General features: G+C 66.9%; 3 protein-coding genes across 3 annotated transcripts in view; 2 read left to right on the top strand and 1 right to left on the bottom strand.

The window, feature by feature from the left end:
- Nucleotides 1-3,811: 3,811 nt before the first annotated feature.
- On the top strand, nt 3,812-5,758 carry EMIHUDRAFT_206436 (hypothetical protein; the record flags this gene model as incomplete). The annotated part of the gene is made up of 1 exon (XM_005777605.1): nt 3,812-5,758. One exon carries the CDS (start codon nt 3,812-3,814, stop codon nt 5,756-5,758), a length of 1,947 nt encoding a protein of 648 aa, XP_005777662.1.
- A 143-nt stretch (nt 5,759-5,901) lies between these two features.
- Nucleotides 5,902-10,255, bottom strand: EMIHUDRAFT_206437 (hypothetical protein; the record flags this gene model as incomplete). Its single annotated transcript, XM_005777606.1, has 8 exons — nt 5,902-6,006; nt 6,199-6,690; nt 6,768-7,421; nt 7,567-9,558; nt 9,659-9,764; nt 9,846-9,882; nt 9,950-10,144; nt 10,243-10,255. 8 exons carry the CDS (start codon nt 10,253-10,255, stop codon nt 5,902-5,904), a joined length of 3,594 nt encoding a protein of 1,197 aa, XP_005777663.1.
- Nucleotides 10,256-10,684: 429 nt separating this feature from the next.
- EMIHUDRAFT_206438 (hypothetical protein) overlaps nt 10,685-12,484 on the top strand; it is a gene marked incomplete at both ends in the record, with an annotated part of 3,244 nt that continues 1,444 nt past the window's right edge. The window contains 4 exons of the mRNA XM_005777607.1: nt 10,685-10,806; nt 10,978-11,641; nt 11,958-12,029; nt 12,220-12,363. Of these exons, the coding sequence (XP_005777664.1) occupies nt 10,685-10,806; nt 10,978-11,641; nt 11,958-12,029; nt 12,220-12,363 (1,002 nt within the window). The remainder of the gene's footprint in view (nt 10,807-10,977; nt 11,642-11,957; nt 12,030-12,219; nt 12,364-12,484) is intronic.

The following is a 12,484-nucleotide window of genomic DNA, read 5'->3' on the forward strand; positions in this document are numbered from 1 at the left end:
GCAGCGCGTCCTCCGCGACGATGACTCGGACGCGTCTCGGAGTGATGGGGAAGACGAGGGAGAGGAGACGGGAGCGGCAAGCGGAGCTAGCAGCGAGGAAAGTGAGGGCGTAGAGACTGCGAGCAGCGGTTCTGCCTCAAGCGAGGATGACATGCTCGATCCGTCCGAGTAGTAGTTTTTCTAGCAGTCCTCTGTGCGTGTAGAGTAAAGACCTCAGAATTAGTAGCCCATAATATCTCTCCCCAGTTGCCGCACATTCCAGGCGCGCGTGCAAAAGCGGGTCTCAGACCTGCACGATCCGCTGTTCTCACAAGAACACGGGTGGCACATCTTGAAGACGGATAGAGCCACTTTCCGGCCCGTAGCGTCGCCCACTGCGCGCCCCTGGCCACCCCAGGGCCATGGTACAACACAATTATCAAACTTTATGAAGAAATTTGATTGAATTCCACATGCATCGCTGTCAGTGTGGACGAGATCTCTAAAGCCGTAGCTGCGCTGCCAGCGCAGGCGAGCTGCTGCCAGCGCAGGCGAGCTCAGCTCGCCAGACGGTCGCGTGCCGCAGCGGTCGTCGCGCTCAGTGATGCCTGTGGCGGTGTACCGCATGTCATGGGAGAGGAGCATCTTTGCGACGAGCCCGCTGCCAGTCCAAGGAGGGGCAAAGGAGGCGTTGTCGACGGCACGCGTGCCGTCGAGCTTGGCGTTGCGGCACTCCAGCGTAGCCTACGTACGAGCAAGCACATGAAAATGGCCCCTCTCCAGACCCACCCAGAAGCCTTGCGCTCCCACCGTTGGGCACAGCACTCGACGCCAAAGGGGCAGTTGTCGCTGCTCTCCGGCGCTCGTGAGCAGCCGATTGAGCAGCAGCCGAGTGGAAGGTGCGTTGGAGTGGAAGGTGATCGTCGGCGACAAAGTTGCATGTTCAAAGACTTGGGGTGCACGAAGCGGTTCAGCACCAAAAATGCGCCTGTATGTGCACATATGACCCACCATGCATTCGCCGCGCATCCCTTCGAGTCCTGCTTTGCCAGGCGAGCGGCAGCCGAAGTTTCCTCTTACAGGTAAATATCTCCGCGTAAAAACGGTCGTTCCCGACTCTTCTTTGTCCGTACTCACACCGGTTGCACAGGCTTTTTAACTACAAAAAGTGGAAGCAACTTGCTTCCACTTTTTAGTAGTTAAAAACCTGCTTGCACTAAAAAAAAACTGCTCCCGTTAAAACTAGCTGGGAAGGAAGGACGAGACAGGGGGGTCATTCTTTTGAGCAATCTAAAGCCGTCACTCATGAGCGTGTATGTCGGTCTCAGCCCTACCTGGCCGTTCTCGGCGAGTATATGGATTTTTGTCCTCGCTGCTTGGCCGAGCTCTCACGCCGCGCGTAGGGAAGGAAAGAGAGAAAGGAAGTGAGTTAAATCGCGGGAAAGACATACAAGTTAAAAACGGAGGGAAGCTGTAAGAAGGTAAAAGAGAAAGAGGCACGAGAAAAAGCGAGTGACAATACTCGGCGATCCAGCCGGGAGGCCCGGTGTGGCGGCGCGCGCACCGGCGCGACGCGCATCCCACGGGCGACCGTGGCGAGCGCGCCGCATCCGGTGCCTCACGGCTCTGCCAGGGCGGCCTCGTTCCATGGCCCAGACACAACACCCGCACACCCCCCCAACTCCCAACGGCCTCTCTCACCCCAAGAGACGGCGCGCCCTGGCGCGTCGCCGCCCCGAAAATGGCCCGTGGTTGCAGGCACCAAGCCGCGCACAAGACCGGGCCGCCACCGACCCCCGCGGGCGGGCGACGCGCCCGGGCGTGCGCGGCTGTGAGCACATTTAGGGCGCCGTCTGCGGATGCGAGGACTGGGACGGGCTTTCAATTCCCGAGTCCGCCCCCCCCGAGCCTGCCACCAAACCTCCCATGTCAGGCGCCATGATGCAGCCGGGAGGCCCGGTGTGGCGGCGCGCGCACCGGCGCGACGCGCATCCCACGGGCGACCGTGGCGAGCGCGCCGCGCTGAGAGGTTTTCGGTCCCGTGCTATGGATTTAACGAGCCAACTATGCAACGATTGGCCAGAGATTGGCCAGAGCTCGCCGCGTCCAGACTGAGCTGGGATTGACCCACGCCGCCCCAATGTAGCAGGTGCGTACCGACCAACACCCGCTGGACCTTGTGTGACGAGTTCAATGAGTTTTACAAGGCAGCCGTCAGCTTCAGGACTGCCTCTCCCCGCAACACCCCACAATACACTTGGGGGTGCGTACCGCCGCCCGGGGCGCGTTCCGCCTGCATCACCCAAAGGATGGCTGTGTGCCATCCTGCGGTAGTTGTGTACTGCCTTCCAGTTGTGTACTGCCCTCTGAGGGTGCGTACTGCTGAGGGTGCGTACCGCTGTGCATGGCTGTGGACCGCCCTGCACTGGCTGTGTACTGCCCTTGACGGCTGGCTGTGTGACGAGATTCCTGGAGCGAGATCAGCGACGCCAGTCCTAAAGGCAGCAGCAGCAGCGTCAGCAGCGCGGCGGCTCGGCTGCTCTAGCTCAGAGGGGCGTTGAGCACTGGGTTCGCCATATATGCCCGGCCGAATGAGATAGCGGTCGCGCTTGCAACCCACGCTATCTGCTCGTTCGTGCGTGAGTGAGTGAGATAGCAGACACACTCCAAACTCGTCCCTGGAAGCGATGCCCGAGAGGGATTGGCAGCGACCGCCGGGCCCAGACCGATTTTGGGGAAAGCTCTCGTGCGGGAACGCAGATCGGGCGAGAAGAAGAAATCGCGCGCGCTCGACAACCTCGAGCCACAGCGGGATCTGACTCGCTGACGCTGAGGTGGCCTCGCCGCCGGCGCCGGGATGGACGCGGGCGAGGCCGGCGAGAGCGCGCTGACGGCCGCCGCCGCCACTGGACAAGCGGAGGATGTCGACGCGCCTCCTGCGTGCGGCGTGAAGAAGGGCCGCCCCTCAACGATTGCTGATGCGGACAGCCCGGGAAGGTCCTCCCCGCTGATGCGCGCCTCCGAGGAGGGCGACGCACGCATGGCCACCAAGCTCCTTGAGAGCGGCGCGGCGGTCGATGCCGAGGATGCCGATGGCTACACTGCGCTGACGCGTGCCGCCGAGAAGGGCGACTTGGCAGAGGTGGAGGCGCTGCTGGACAGCGGGGTGGAGCAGTGGGAGAAGAGAACCGCGCTGATGCGCCTTGTGAAGCACGGCTCCACGCCGATGGTCGTCAAGCTGTTCAATCACGGCGCGGACATCAACGCTGAGGACCTCTACGGCCACAGCGCGGGAGAGTACGGCCAGAGCGCGCTCTGCCTCGTTATGGAGAGAGGTGTCCTCGACGAGCTCGCGCGGAGCCTTTTCGACCATCTGCGGAGGCCCGGCGACGAGGCGCGACTGCCCGCGCCCGGCCCGCGCCCGTCCCACCCCTCCTCCCCTTTCCTCCTCACGCCGTTCCCTGCCCGCCACGCACAGCCCGAGGCGCAAGCCAAGGAGCCCGAGGCGCAAGCCAGGGAGCCCGAGGCGCAAGCCAGGGAGCCCGAGGCGGGCGGCGAGGAGATGGAGGTGGACGAGATCGAGCCGACGGTGGCGGAGACGGCCACTGCGGTGGCGGCGAGCGGGGGGAATGGCAGCTCGGCCGCGGCGCCCAATTCCGGCACGGGCGCCGCCTCGAGCACGATGACCTCGCCGGGTGCGGGGACGTCAGCCGACGGGGCGGCGCCCGTGGCGGGTCCGCCGCCGCTGCGGCGGCCGCCATGGGTGCGGGAGAGAGTGAACGGGTTCTCCTGTTTCTTCTCGTTCAGCGCGCCGGACGATGTTGAGGACGGCATGTTCGACGACTACTACGAGCCCGAGGACTCCGGCAGAGGCCGCCCTCCGCTCGTGCACGCCTTGACCGAGTCCATCGGCCCCTGCGCTCACTACGACGAGGACGATCTGATGTGCGAGTTGTATACCGTCGACAGCGTGGTGTGGGTGACGTTGATCGTGCTGTCGGAGAGCCCCGAGGGCGCCACCCACATCGCGACCGTCGCGAAGCAGCCGAGCTTCCTCGCGAGCGTGGCGGAGAAGCTCGAGGTGGACTCTGCTGGGCTCCACTTTGTCGAGCAGCCCTCCACGGCGGGCCCGGTGCGCGTCGACGCGCCATCGCCGCCGCCTCTGCAGCGGCTGCTCCGCGGGCAGAGGAGCGAGGTCGAGATCCTGGACGCGACCTTCGACTTCGTCGACCTCGCCGATCACGCCCTGCCAGAGCATCGAGAGGCGTGGAGGGCTTCCGGGGAGGCGGAGAAGATGAGGCTGGAGGCGGCAGAATTGCTGGCGATACTCGAGCAGCTGAGAGACGAGGAGAGGTCGGGCACGGTGTCCAAGGAGAAGTTCCGCGCGTATGCCGAGAGAGAGAGGGCGCGGGGCTCCGGCGGGAGGCTCCGCTTCGCCCCCGGCGACCGCGTGCGGTGCAAGATCCGCCTCCAGGACGGCAGCGAGTTTGCCCCGACCGGCCGGGTGACGCAGCTCCGGCCGGTCGGCGCGGGGCAGGGCGCGCCCTACCAGGTGCTGCTCGACGACGGCCGGTACGTGTACCCGCGGGAGGACGACGACGAGTACATCAAGAATGCCACCGGGCCGCCGGGCAGGCGGGCCGCCGACCTGTGCTTCGTGGCGGGGTATCAAGCAGGCCTCGGCGGGCGGGCGGTGCTCACGGCGGAGGAGGTGGAGGCGCTGCTCTCGGGCGAGGGCCTGGACTTGTTGCGCGACGTCTCCGAGACGTTTAACGACTGCGAGACCCGGATGTTTCCGGATGTTTCCGGAGGAGGCGCCACCTTGCTCCGAGGTTTTGTGGTTCGCTGCCGGGCGGCGGTCCTCCTCCCCGGGGAGCCGCTGTACGCGCCGGCGCGCATCGTCGGTGTCCACAAGTCGGAGGCGCGGCTCGATCTGGACATCCACATCGACGGCAAGGCGCGGCTCGTGCGTGGCGTGCCGCTGTGGCGCCTCTCCAACGCGATCGGCGCGAAGGAGGCGAGCCTCCTGCCGGGCCCACAGAGGATTCAATTCCGTGTATTCGATCCGGCGTACATCGATTACACGAGAGTGCGTGCCGTCGCGTTGGCGCTCTCCTGCGGCGAGGGTGCGGAGCGGCTCGATCGGCTCGTCGTGCGGAGGACGAGCGCGCGATCGGGCGTCGCCGCCATCGACAAGTGGCGCGAGCTGCTGATGCGCGCGGGCGTGTGCGAGGACGAGCCCGCCGCGGGCGACACCAGGCCGGTGACTGTCGGCGAGTACTCGCACCACGCCATCCTCTACTCGCGCTTGCACGGCGCGCACGAGGCGCTGGTGGACTTTCTGATCGAGATCACCGACCCCGGGATGGAGAACGCGGAGGTGTGGCAGCGCTGGCTCGTTGAGCGGTACGACGAGTGGCCCCTCGAGCGGCGCGGCGTGGCGGTGGAGTGGCTGGAGTGGCTGCTCCGACCCGACGAGCGGCGGGCTGGCTTCCCCGCTCTGTGCGGGTTTATCGCGCACGAGAATGGCCTGTCGCGCGAGGAGCACATTGCCCGCGACGACCCCGGTCGCTTCAGCCTAGTGAGGGCGGCGGACGACGCGCTGAGCGGGTGCGTACACGAGCTCGTAGAGGACGGCAAGATGGAGAGTCTGCCAGCCATGGGCTCCCCCGGCTGCGCCATCTGCCCGCGTGTGGTGCGGAGCTGCGCAAGGTGGGCGCAGCTGCGCCCGTGCGGGCACTGGTTGGTGGACGTAGATGCGGAAGACGCACATCCCTGACGCACCTGACGCACCAATACGCAATCTTGGTTAACCCCCCCCCCCCCCCCCCCCTCTCGCACAAGCGAGGGCAGCGAGGACCCCATCTCTCATGCGCGGCCGTGGCGGCAGCAGCCGGCAACGGCACGAGGGGCGGCGCCGTCTCACGTGAATTTGCGGCGGGTTGAGCGCCTGGGGGGGTTCGAGCCGTCCGCGCCGTCCTCTGCGGGCGAGGTGCCGACGAGCACAAGAGCAGATTGCGCCTGCGCCTGCGCCGCGGGGCCCGAAGGCTTCGGGCGTGGCGTGCGCGCCCGCCGCGCCGGATCGCCGGACAGCGTCGTCGGGATGCTCGTCGGGCGGCGCCCACTCGACGCGGAAGTCGCGGCGCGGCGCTCGTCCGCCAGCTCCTCGCGCCGCGCCTCCTCGCGCCGCGCCGCCTCGAACCGCCTCTGCAGCTCCACCGCAGCCTCGGACGGCGAGCGGCGTGTGTCCTCGAACGACGAAAATGATGGCGTCGTGAACTCAAGCAGCGACTCGCCGGCCTCGAGTGCCGCCGCCGCCGCTGCGCGGTGCACCGCCGGAATCGGGGGCGCGAGCTCAGCGCAGCTGGCCGCGGCGAGGAGGTCGCGCCCGGTGCTGCCGACGTGCCTGCCCGCTTGCACTCGCGAGATCACCGGCCGCTGCGAGTCGAAGAAGACGTCGTGCGGCATGGACCGGCAGCGCTCCAGCATCCAATCCGGCACACCGGCGCCGGTGAGCCGCGCGAGGCGGAGCCCCTCTCCCTGCGACGGGTCTGCCTTGTGGATGCCAAAGAGACGGTTGAGCACCCGCACGTCTGAGCCGGCAAAATCGACCACGCGCGGGCGGAGGGAGAAGGAGAAGCAGGGGTTGTCCCCGAAGATCACGACCTTCGGCGGCCCCTTTGCGGAGATGAAGAGGTGGGACGGCGCCACCTGGGGCGGCAGCTCCAGGGTGAAGGGAGAGAGCGCGGGCGGAAAGGAGAGGCTGAAGGAGGGACTCTGCGCCGCACCCGCAGCAGCTGGCACACGTGGTTGACCACCTTGGTCGGCTTGTCCAGCACCACGTCCTGCTCGCCCTCGAGGCCGACGACCAGCGCCTGGCCCGAGAGGAGCTGCATGCTCAGGCCGTTGGGGCGGTACAGGTGCCGGCAGAGAGTCATGCCGATTTTGGCGCCGTACAGGTACGGCTTGACAAAAAGGATCGACAGCTCGCCCAGCAGCGCCGTCGCCGGGTCGACGCCCCGCCGCCGCAGCTCCGCCTCGCACGCGGCGTCCAACACCTTGAAAAGGGGATGCCACGCCGCGCCGCTCTGCGCGCTCAGGGCGACGTAGCCCTCCTCCCAAACCAGCCGAATGCGGCGCTGGTTGCCGGGCGGGCCGCCATCGAGCGGCGCGACGGACAGCTCGACCAAGTTGGAGAAGGTGACGACGGCCTTGGCGAGGAAGGCGTCGTCCTCGCCGAGGTCGGGGCGCAAGCTGCCCTTTCGCGCGAACACGTCGTCAAGCGGCTCCGAGGCACACAGCAGCTGGCGCACCTCGCAGAGCGCGGGCGAGCCGCCCTCGGAGGCCGCGAGGGCGGCGAGCAGCCCGTCGGCGGTGAAAGGCTTGCCGGAGTGGAGCGGCACGCGCGTCTGTATCAGCGACCGCGTCTCGGTCAGGAGCGCCTACTTGAAAGGCCACCAACAAGTAAACATCCCGCCTCTTCGCAGCAGCAGCGCCGCCATGACAAACACGCGCCTATTCAGGTTGGAAGAGGTGAACCTGGCCGAGAGACGGTGATGAAGAGCACTGCCTTTCTTCCTGCGTCACTTCCGAAACGGCAAGAGCTGGAGCTGGGCCTGCTGCGCGCTCCGCCTCCCGCTGCGTCAGCTGGAATAGCGCCCACGCGTCGCCTTTCGCCTCGGCCCACTTGGCACGCGCCTGCAGCGACCGCCGCCCGAGCATGACGTGCGGCCTGCTGGGGCCGCTGACGTCGCTCTCGACGACGCACTTGCGGAGCACCGCGTCGAGCACGGCGAGCAGCTTAAAGTTGGGGCCGATAGAGGACACCAGCGGCAGCTCGTCTCCGCCGCCACCGCACTCGCAGCGGAGCACCTCGAGCACGTCCTCGGAGGCGTCCTCACCCGAGCACCAGGAAGGGAGCACCGCCCGCTCCGCGCCGGAGCCGTCGCGGAGAGAGTCCGTCACGTGAAGCCTCTCGAGCGCGGCAGCGATGGTCGGCTCGGGGGGGTCCAGCTCCACGCACCCCGACATCGCCGCTCCGCGGATCCCGAAACTCGTCGTGCACCTCTCCAAGGACACGCACGCCTCGATGAGGCCGTGGGCGAGGGCGGCGCGGCAAACGACCCGCCCAACGTTGGGCGGGACTGCCGACATCGCCGCCCGCAGCGCGTCGTGCGCCGCCTGCAGCGCGGCGCCGAAGACGCGCGCGCGCACCGCAACGAAGGAGACGAGCGCCTGCTTCAGCTCGGAGGGCGCCTTGGCGAAAGTCTGCTCCAGCGTGTTGATGTTCAAGCCAGGCACGGCGTCGATGTCGGCCTTGAGCTCGTCGAGCAGCAGCAGCAGCGTCGGGACGCTGCTCGTGGCCGCGGAGCGCCGCTCGGCGGCGAGCACCGCGGCCCACACCATGGCCGCTTGGCCGTTCGCCAGCGCGGCCTGCAGCGCGGCCACCAGCGTCGCGATCGCGCCGGGCGGCACGGCGAGCGGCAGCGTGGCGGTCGGGTTGGCGGCGCGGAACTCGAGCCGCTGCAGGGCTGCCAAGGCGCTCGTGTCGGCGGGGTCGGAAAGTGCCGACCCGTCGAGAAGGAAGCGCCCGGGCAGGAACTTGCTGACACGGCTTCTTGCGCTTTTGTACGGCCCAACCACCTCGTAGACCAGCTGCAGCGCCGCGCCGAGCGACTGGGAGAGCGGGTGTGGCTGGTCGATGCCCACCGAGGCGGGCATCGCCGCCCGCAGCGCGTCGAGCGCCGCCTGCAGCGCGGCGCCGAAGACGTGCGCGCGCGCCGCAACGAAGGAGACGAGCGCCTGCTTCAGCTGGGGCGGCGCCTTGGCCAAGGTCTGCTCCAGCAGACTGATGTACAAGCCAGGCACGGCGTTGGCGTCGGCCTCGAGGTTGCGGAGCTCCATCAGCAGCGTCGGGACGCTGCTCGTGGCCGCGGAGCGCCGCTCGGCGGCGAGCACCGCGGCCCACACCATGGCCGCTTGGCCGTTCGCCAGCGCGGCCTGCAGCGCGGCCACCAGCGTCGCGATCGCGCCGGGCGGCACGGCGAGCGGCAGCGTGGCGGTCGGGTTGGCGGCGCGGAACTCGAGCCGCTGCAGGGCTGCCAAGGCGCTCGTGTCGGCGGGGTCGGAAAGTGCCGACCCGTCGAGAAGGAAGCGCCCGGGCAGGAACTTGTTGACATTGCTTCTTGCGCCGTTGTACGGCCCAACCACCTCGTAGACCAGCTGCAGCGCCGCGCCGAGCGACTGGGAGAGCGGGTGTGGCTGGTCGATGCCCACCGAGGCGGGCATCGCCGCCCGCAGCGCGTCGAGCGCCGCCTGCAGCGCGGCGCCGAAGACGCGCGCGCGCGCCGCAACGAAGGAGACGAGCGCCTGCTTCAGCTCGGAGGACGCCTTGGCGAAAGTCTGCTCCAGCGTGTTGATGTTCAAGCCAGGCACGGCGTTGGCGTCGGCCTCGAGGTTGCGGAGCTCCATCAGCAGCGTCGGGACGCTGCTCGTGGCAGCGGAGCGCTGCTCGGCGGCGAGCACGACCGCCGAGAGTGCTGGAGCGGTAGCGGAGGAAACCAACGACTTCGGCATGCCCTATACCGTTGGTGGGAACTCCCTTCGGCCACTGGGTTTCTTGCCGTCGTCCCTGCTTCAAACAAAAAAAGTCGGATCCTCGCCCGGCGCTCATGTACACCGGGAAAGTCGCCGTCCAAATGCCCGTGGCCCACGCCGTGCGATAAGGTATCGATCCTCGCGTTTTTGTCTCAATAAACAGTACGTGTTTGCACACCATGAAACCCCTCACGAGACGAGACAGATGGGCTGTTAATTAACCGGATTAACAGGACCAGTCGTCACTCTTTGAGATAGTGACGTCTCACTGAGACTCGTGGCACATATAATATTGATTCATATACACTGAGAGGGGGCTGCCATCGCCGCGAAGCTGTGCCTAAGCATAACTCCCAAACCCGCAGCGGCCCACCTCGCATGGGCCCGTGGATCGGTGCTGCCGCCGCCCCGGCCGAAAGCATCTGCTCGAGGTCCGACCCGGGCGGCGGTGTCGGCAACTTCTTCTTGCTCGCCGCTTCCCTGAGTGCCTCAGCCTGCTGCTTTGTAACCTCGACGAACCGGCCGTCCCGGCTTCGCGCGGGCGCGCTGTCCGTCGAGATAGCAGCGACTGCGGCCGGCGAGCTGCTGTCAATTTGTGCAGCGAGTGCCGGAGGATGGAATGTGGAGGCGGCAATGCAGAGGGCACGGCACACACGACGCCTCGACCGACGATGAGCATCCGATGGGCGAGCCGCGCCTCTGGTCGAGCGACCCGGGGGATGCCCCGCGCGCCTGACCCAGGCGCGAAAAACGAATCTGCGAGGCGTGGCCGCTCGCGCGGCCCGATGGGGAGGAGGGGAAGACGTAGGGCGTGCTTGCGCGCCTTCCAACTGAGGCCCCTCCAACCCACCCGCGCTAGGTCTCGGGGGACGCAGGGGTCAGCCCCGCGCGACCTCGGGAACTAGCCGGGGCAGTCGGAGAAGGGGCAACTCCGTGCACTGACGGTCGGCCGCCAGAAAACACGCCTGCGTGGATCGCGTCACACCAATCCTCGCTACCCAACGCGGCCACAGGCCAGCCTGAATTCTTTTTTCTGCGACTCTGGCGACGAGGAGAGGAGGCGTGCCGTCGCTGCTGACATAGCTGTCGCTGTGCTCGGGGCTTGCTCATGCTCGTGCTCTTCGAGACGCCAGCGGGCCACGCGCTGTTTCAGCTGCTCGACGCTGGCAAGCTCAAGAAGCCGGACAGCCTGAGGGAGAGCTTCAGCTCACCCGACAAGACGCGCAAGCTGTGCGCAGCCCCACAGTAGCGCATGCATGGGGACCGTGACGCTGAGCGTGGCCCGAATGGCTCGTTGCCGGCGCAATGCACAGCCTGGGCTGCCCCGTCGCCGCCCCCGCGGCCTCGTGGGCGTGCGGCTTTGCCCCCGACCGCCGCCGCCGCCGCCGCCCCGCGCCGCAGGGTAAAGCTCAAAGCCTTTAAAAAGTTCGAGGACACGGCGGAGGCGGTGCAGTCGGCGACGGCCCTGGTGGAGGGCAAGCTGAGCGCGACGATGAAGAAGTTCCTCAAAAAGAACGTCGCCGGCCAGGACCTGAAGGAGTCGCTCGCCGTGTGCGACGCGAAGCTGGGCGCCACCATCAAGGAGAAGCTCAACATCGCGTGCGTGCACGACGAGGGGGTGATGGAGCTGATGCGAGGGCTGAGGGCGCAGGTCGAGGAGCTCGTCACGGCGGCGACGCCCGCCGAGATGCGCTCGATGGCCATCGGGCTAGCGCACTCGCTCTCGCGGTACAAGCTCAAGTTCAGCCCGGACAAGGTGGATACGATGATCGTGCAGGCCATCGGCTTGCTGGACGACCTGGACAAGGAGCTAAACACGTACGCGATGCGGCTAAAGGAGTGGTACGGGTGGCACTTCCCGGAGATGGGCAAGATCGTGCCGGACAACCTGATGTATGCGAAAACCATCCAAAAGATGGGCGTGCGCACAAAGTGCAAGGGCCTCGACTTGTCGGATATCCTTGCCGAGGAGGTCGAGGCGGAGCTCAAAGACGCCGCCGAGATCTCGATGGGGACCGAGGTGTCGGAGGAGGACGTGGCCAACATCCTCATGCTGTGCGAGCAGGTCAAGACACTTCCGAGACACTTCCGAGACACTTCCGAGACACTTCCGTGACCAACATCCTCATGCTGTGGTCGGGCAGGTTGTCTCGCTCTCCGAGTACCGCTAACCCTGACCCTAACCCTGACCCTGACCCTAACCCTAACCCTGACCCTAACCCTAACCCTAACCCTAACCCTGACCCTGACCCTAACCCTAACCCTAACCCTAACCCTAACCCTAACCCTAACCCTAACCCTAACCCTGACCCTAACCCTACCCCTACCCCTACCCCTACCCCTGACCCCAGGTCGTCTCGCTCTCCGAGTACCGCGCGCAGCTCTGGGACTACCTCAAGAACCGGATGAACGCCATCGCGCCTAACCTCTCGGTGATGGCCGGCGAGCTGCTGGTGCCCTCTGGCTGTGAACAGCGTCTCTTCACACCTCTAGCCGTGAACAGGTGATGGCCGCGAGCTGCTGGTGCCCTCTGGCTGTGAACAGCGTCTCTTCACACCTCTAGCCGTGAACAGGTGATGGCCGCGAGCTGCTGGTGCCCTCTGGCTGTGAACAGCGTCTCTTCACACCTCTAGCCGTGGACAGGTGATGGTGGGCGAGCTGGTGGGCGCGCGGCTGATTGCGCACGCGGGCTCGCTGATGAACCTCGCAAAGCAGCCCGCCTCCACGGTTCAAATCTTGGGCGCCGAGAAGGCGCGCGCCCTCCTCGCTCCGCCGGGTCTCGGCGCAGTAGACGCACCCCGGCACACCCCGGGCCCTCGACTTCTGTTTGGTTGTGTGTGTGTGGTGAGGAGGAGGAGGAGGGGGGGGGGGGTAGCAAAATTCGAACGCGCCCATGCCGCCCCTCCCC

The sequence above is a fragment of the Emiliania huxleyi genome (genome assembly GCF_000372725.1).
Source record: "Emiliania huxleyi CCMP1516 unplaced genomic scaffold EMIHUscaffold_26, whole genome shotgun sequence".
NCBI classification, from domain to species: Eukaryota; Haptophyta; order Isochrysidales; family Noelaerhabdaceae; genus Emiliania; species Emiliania huxleyi.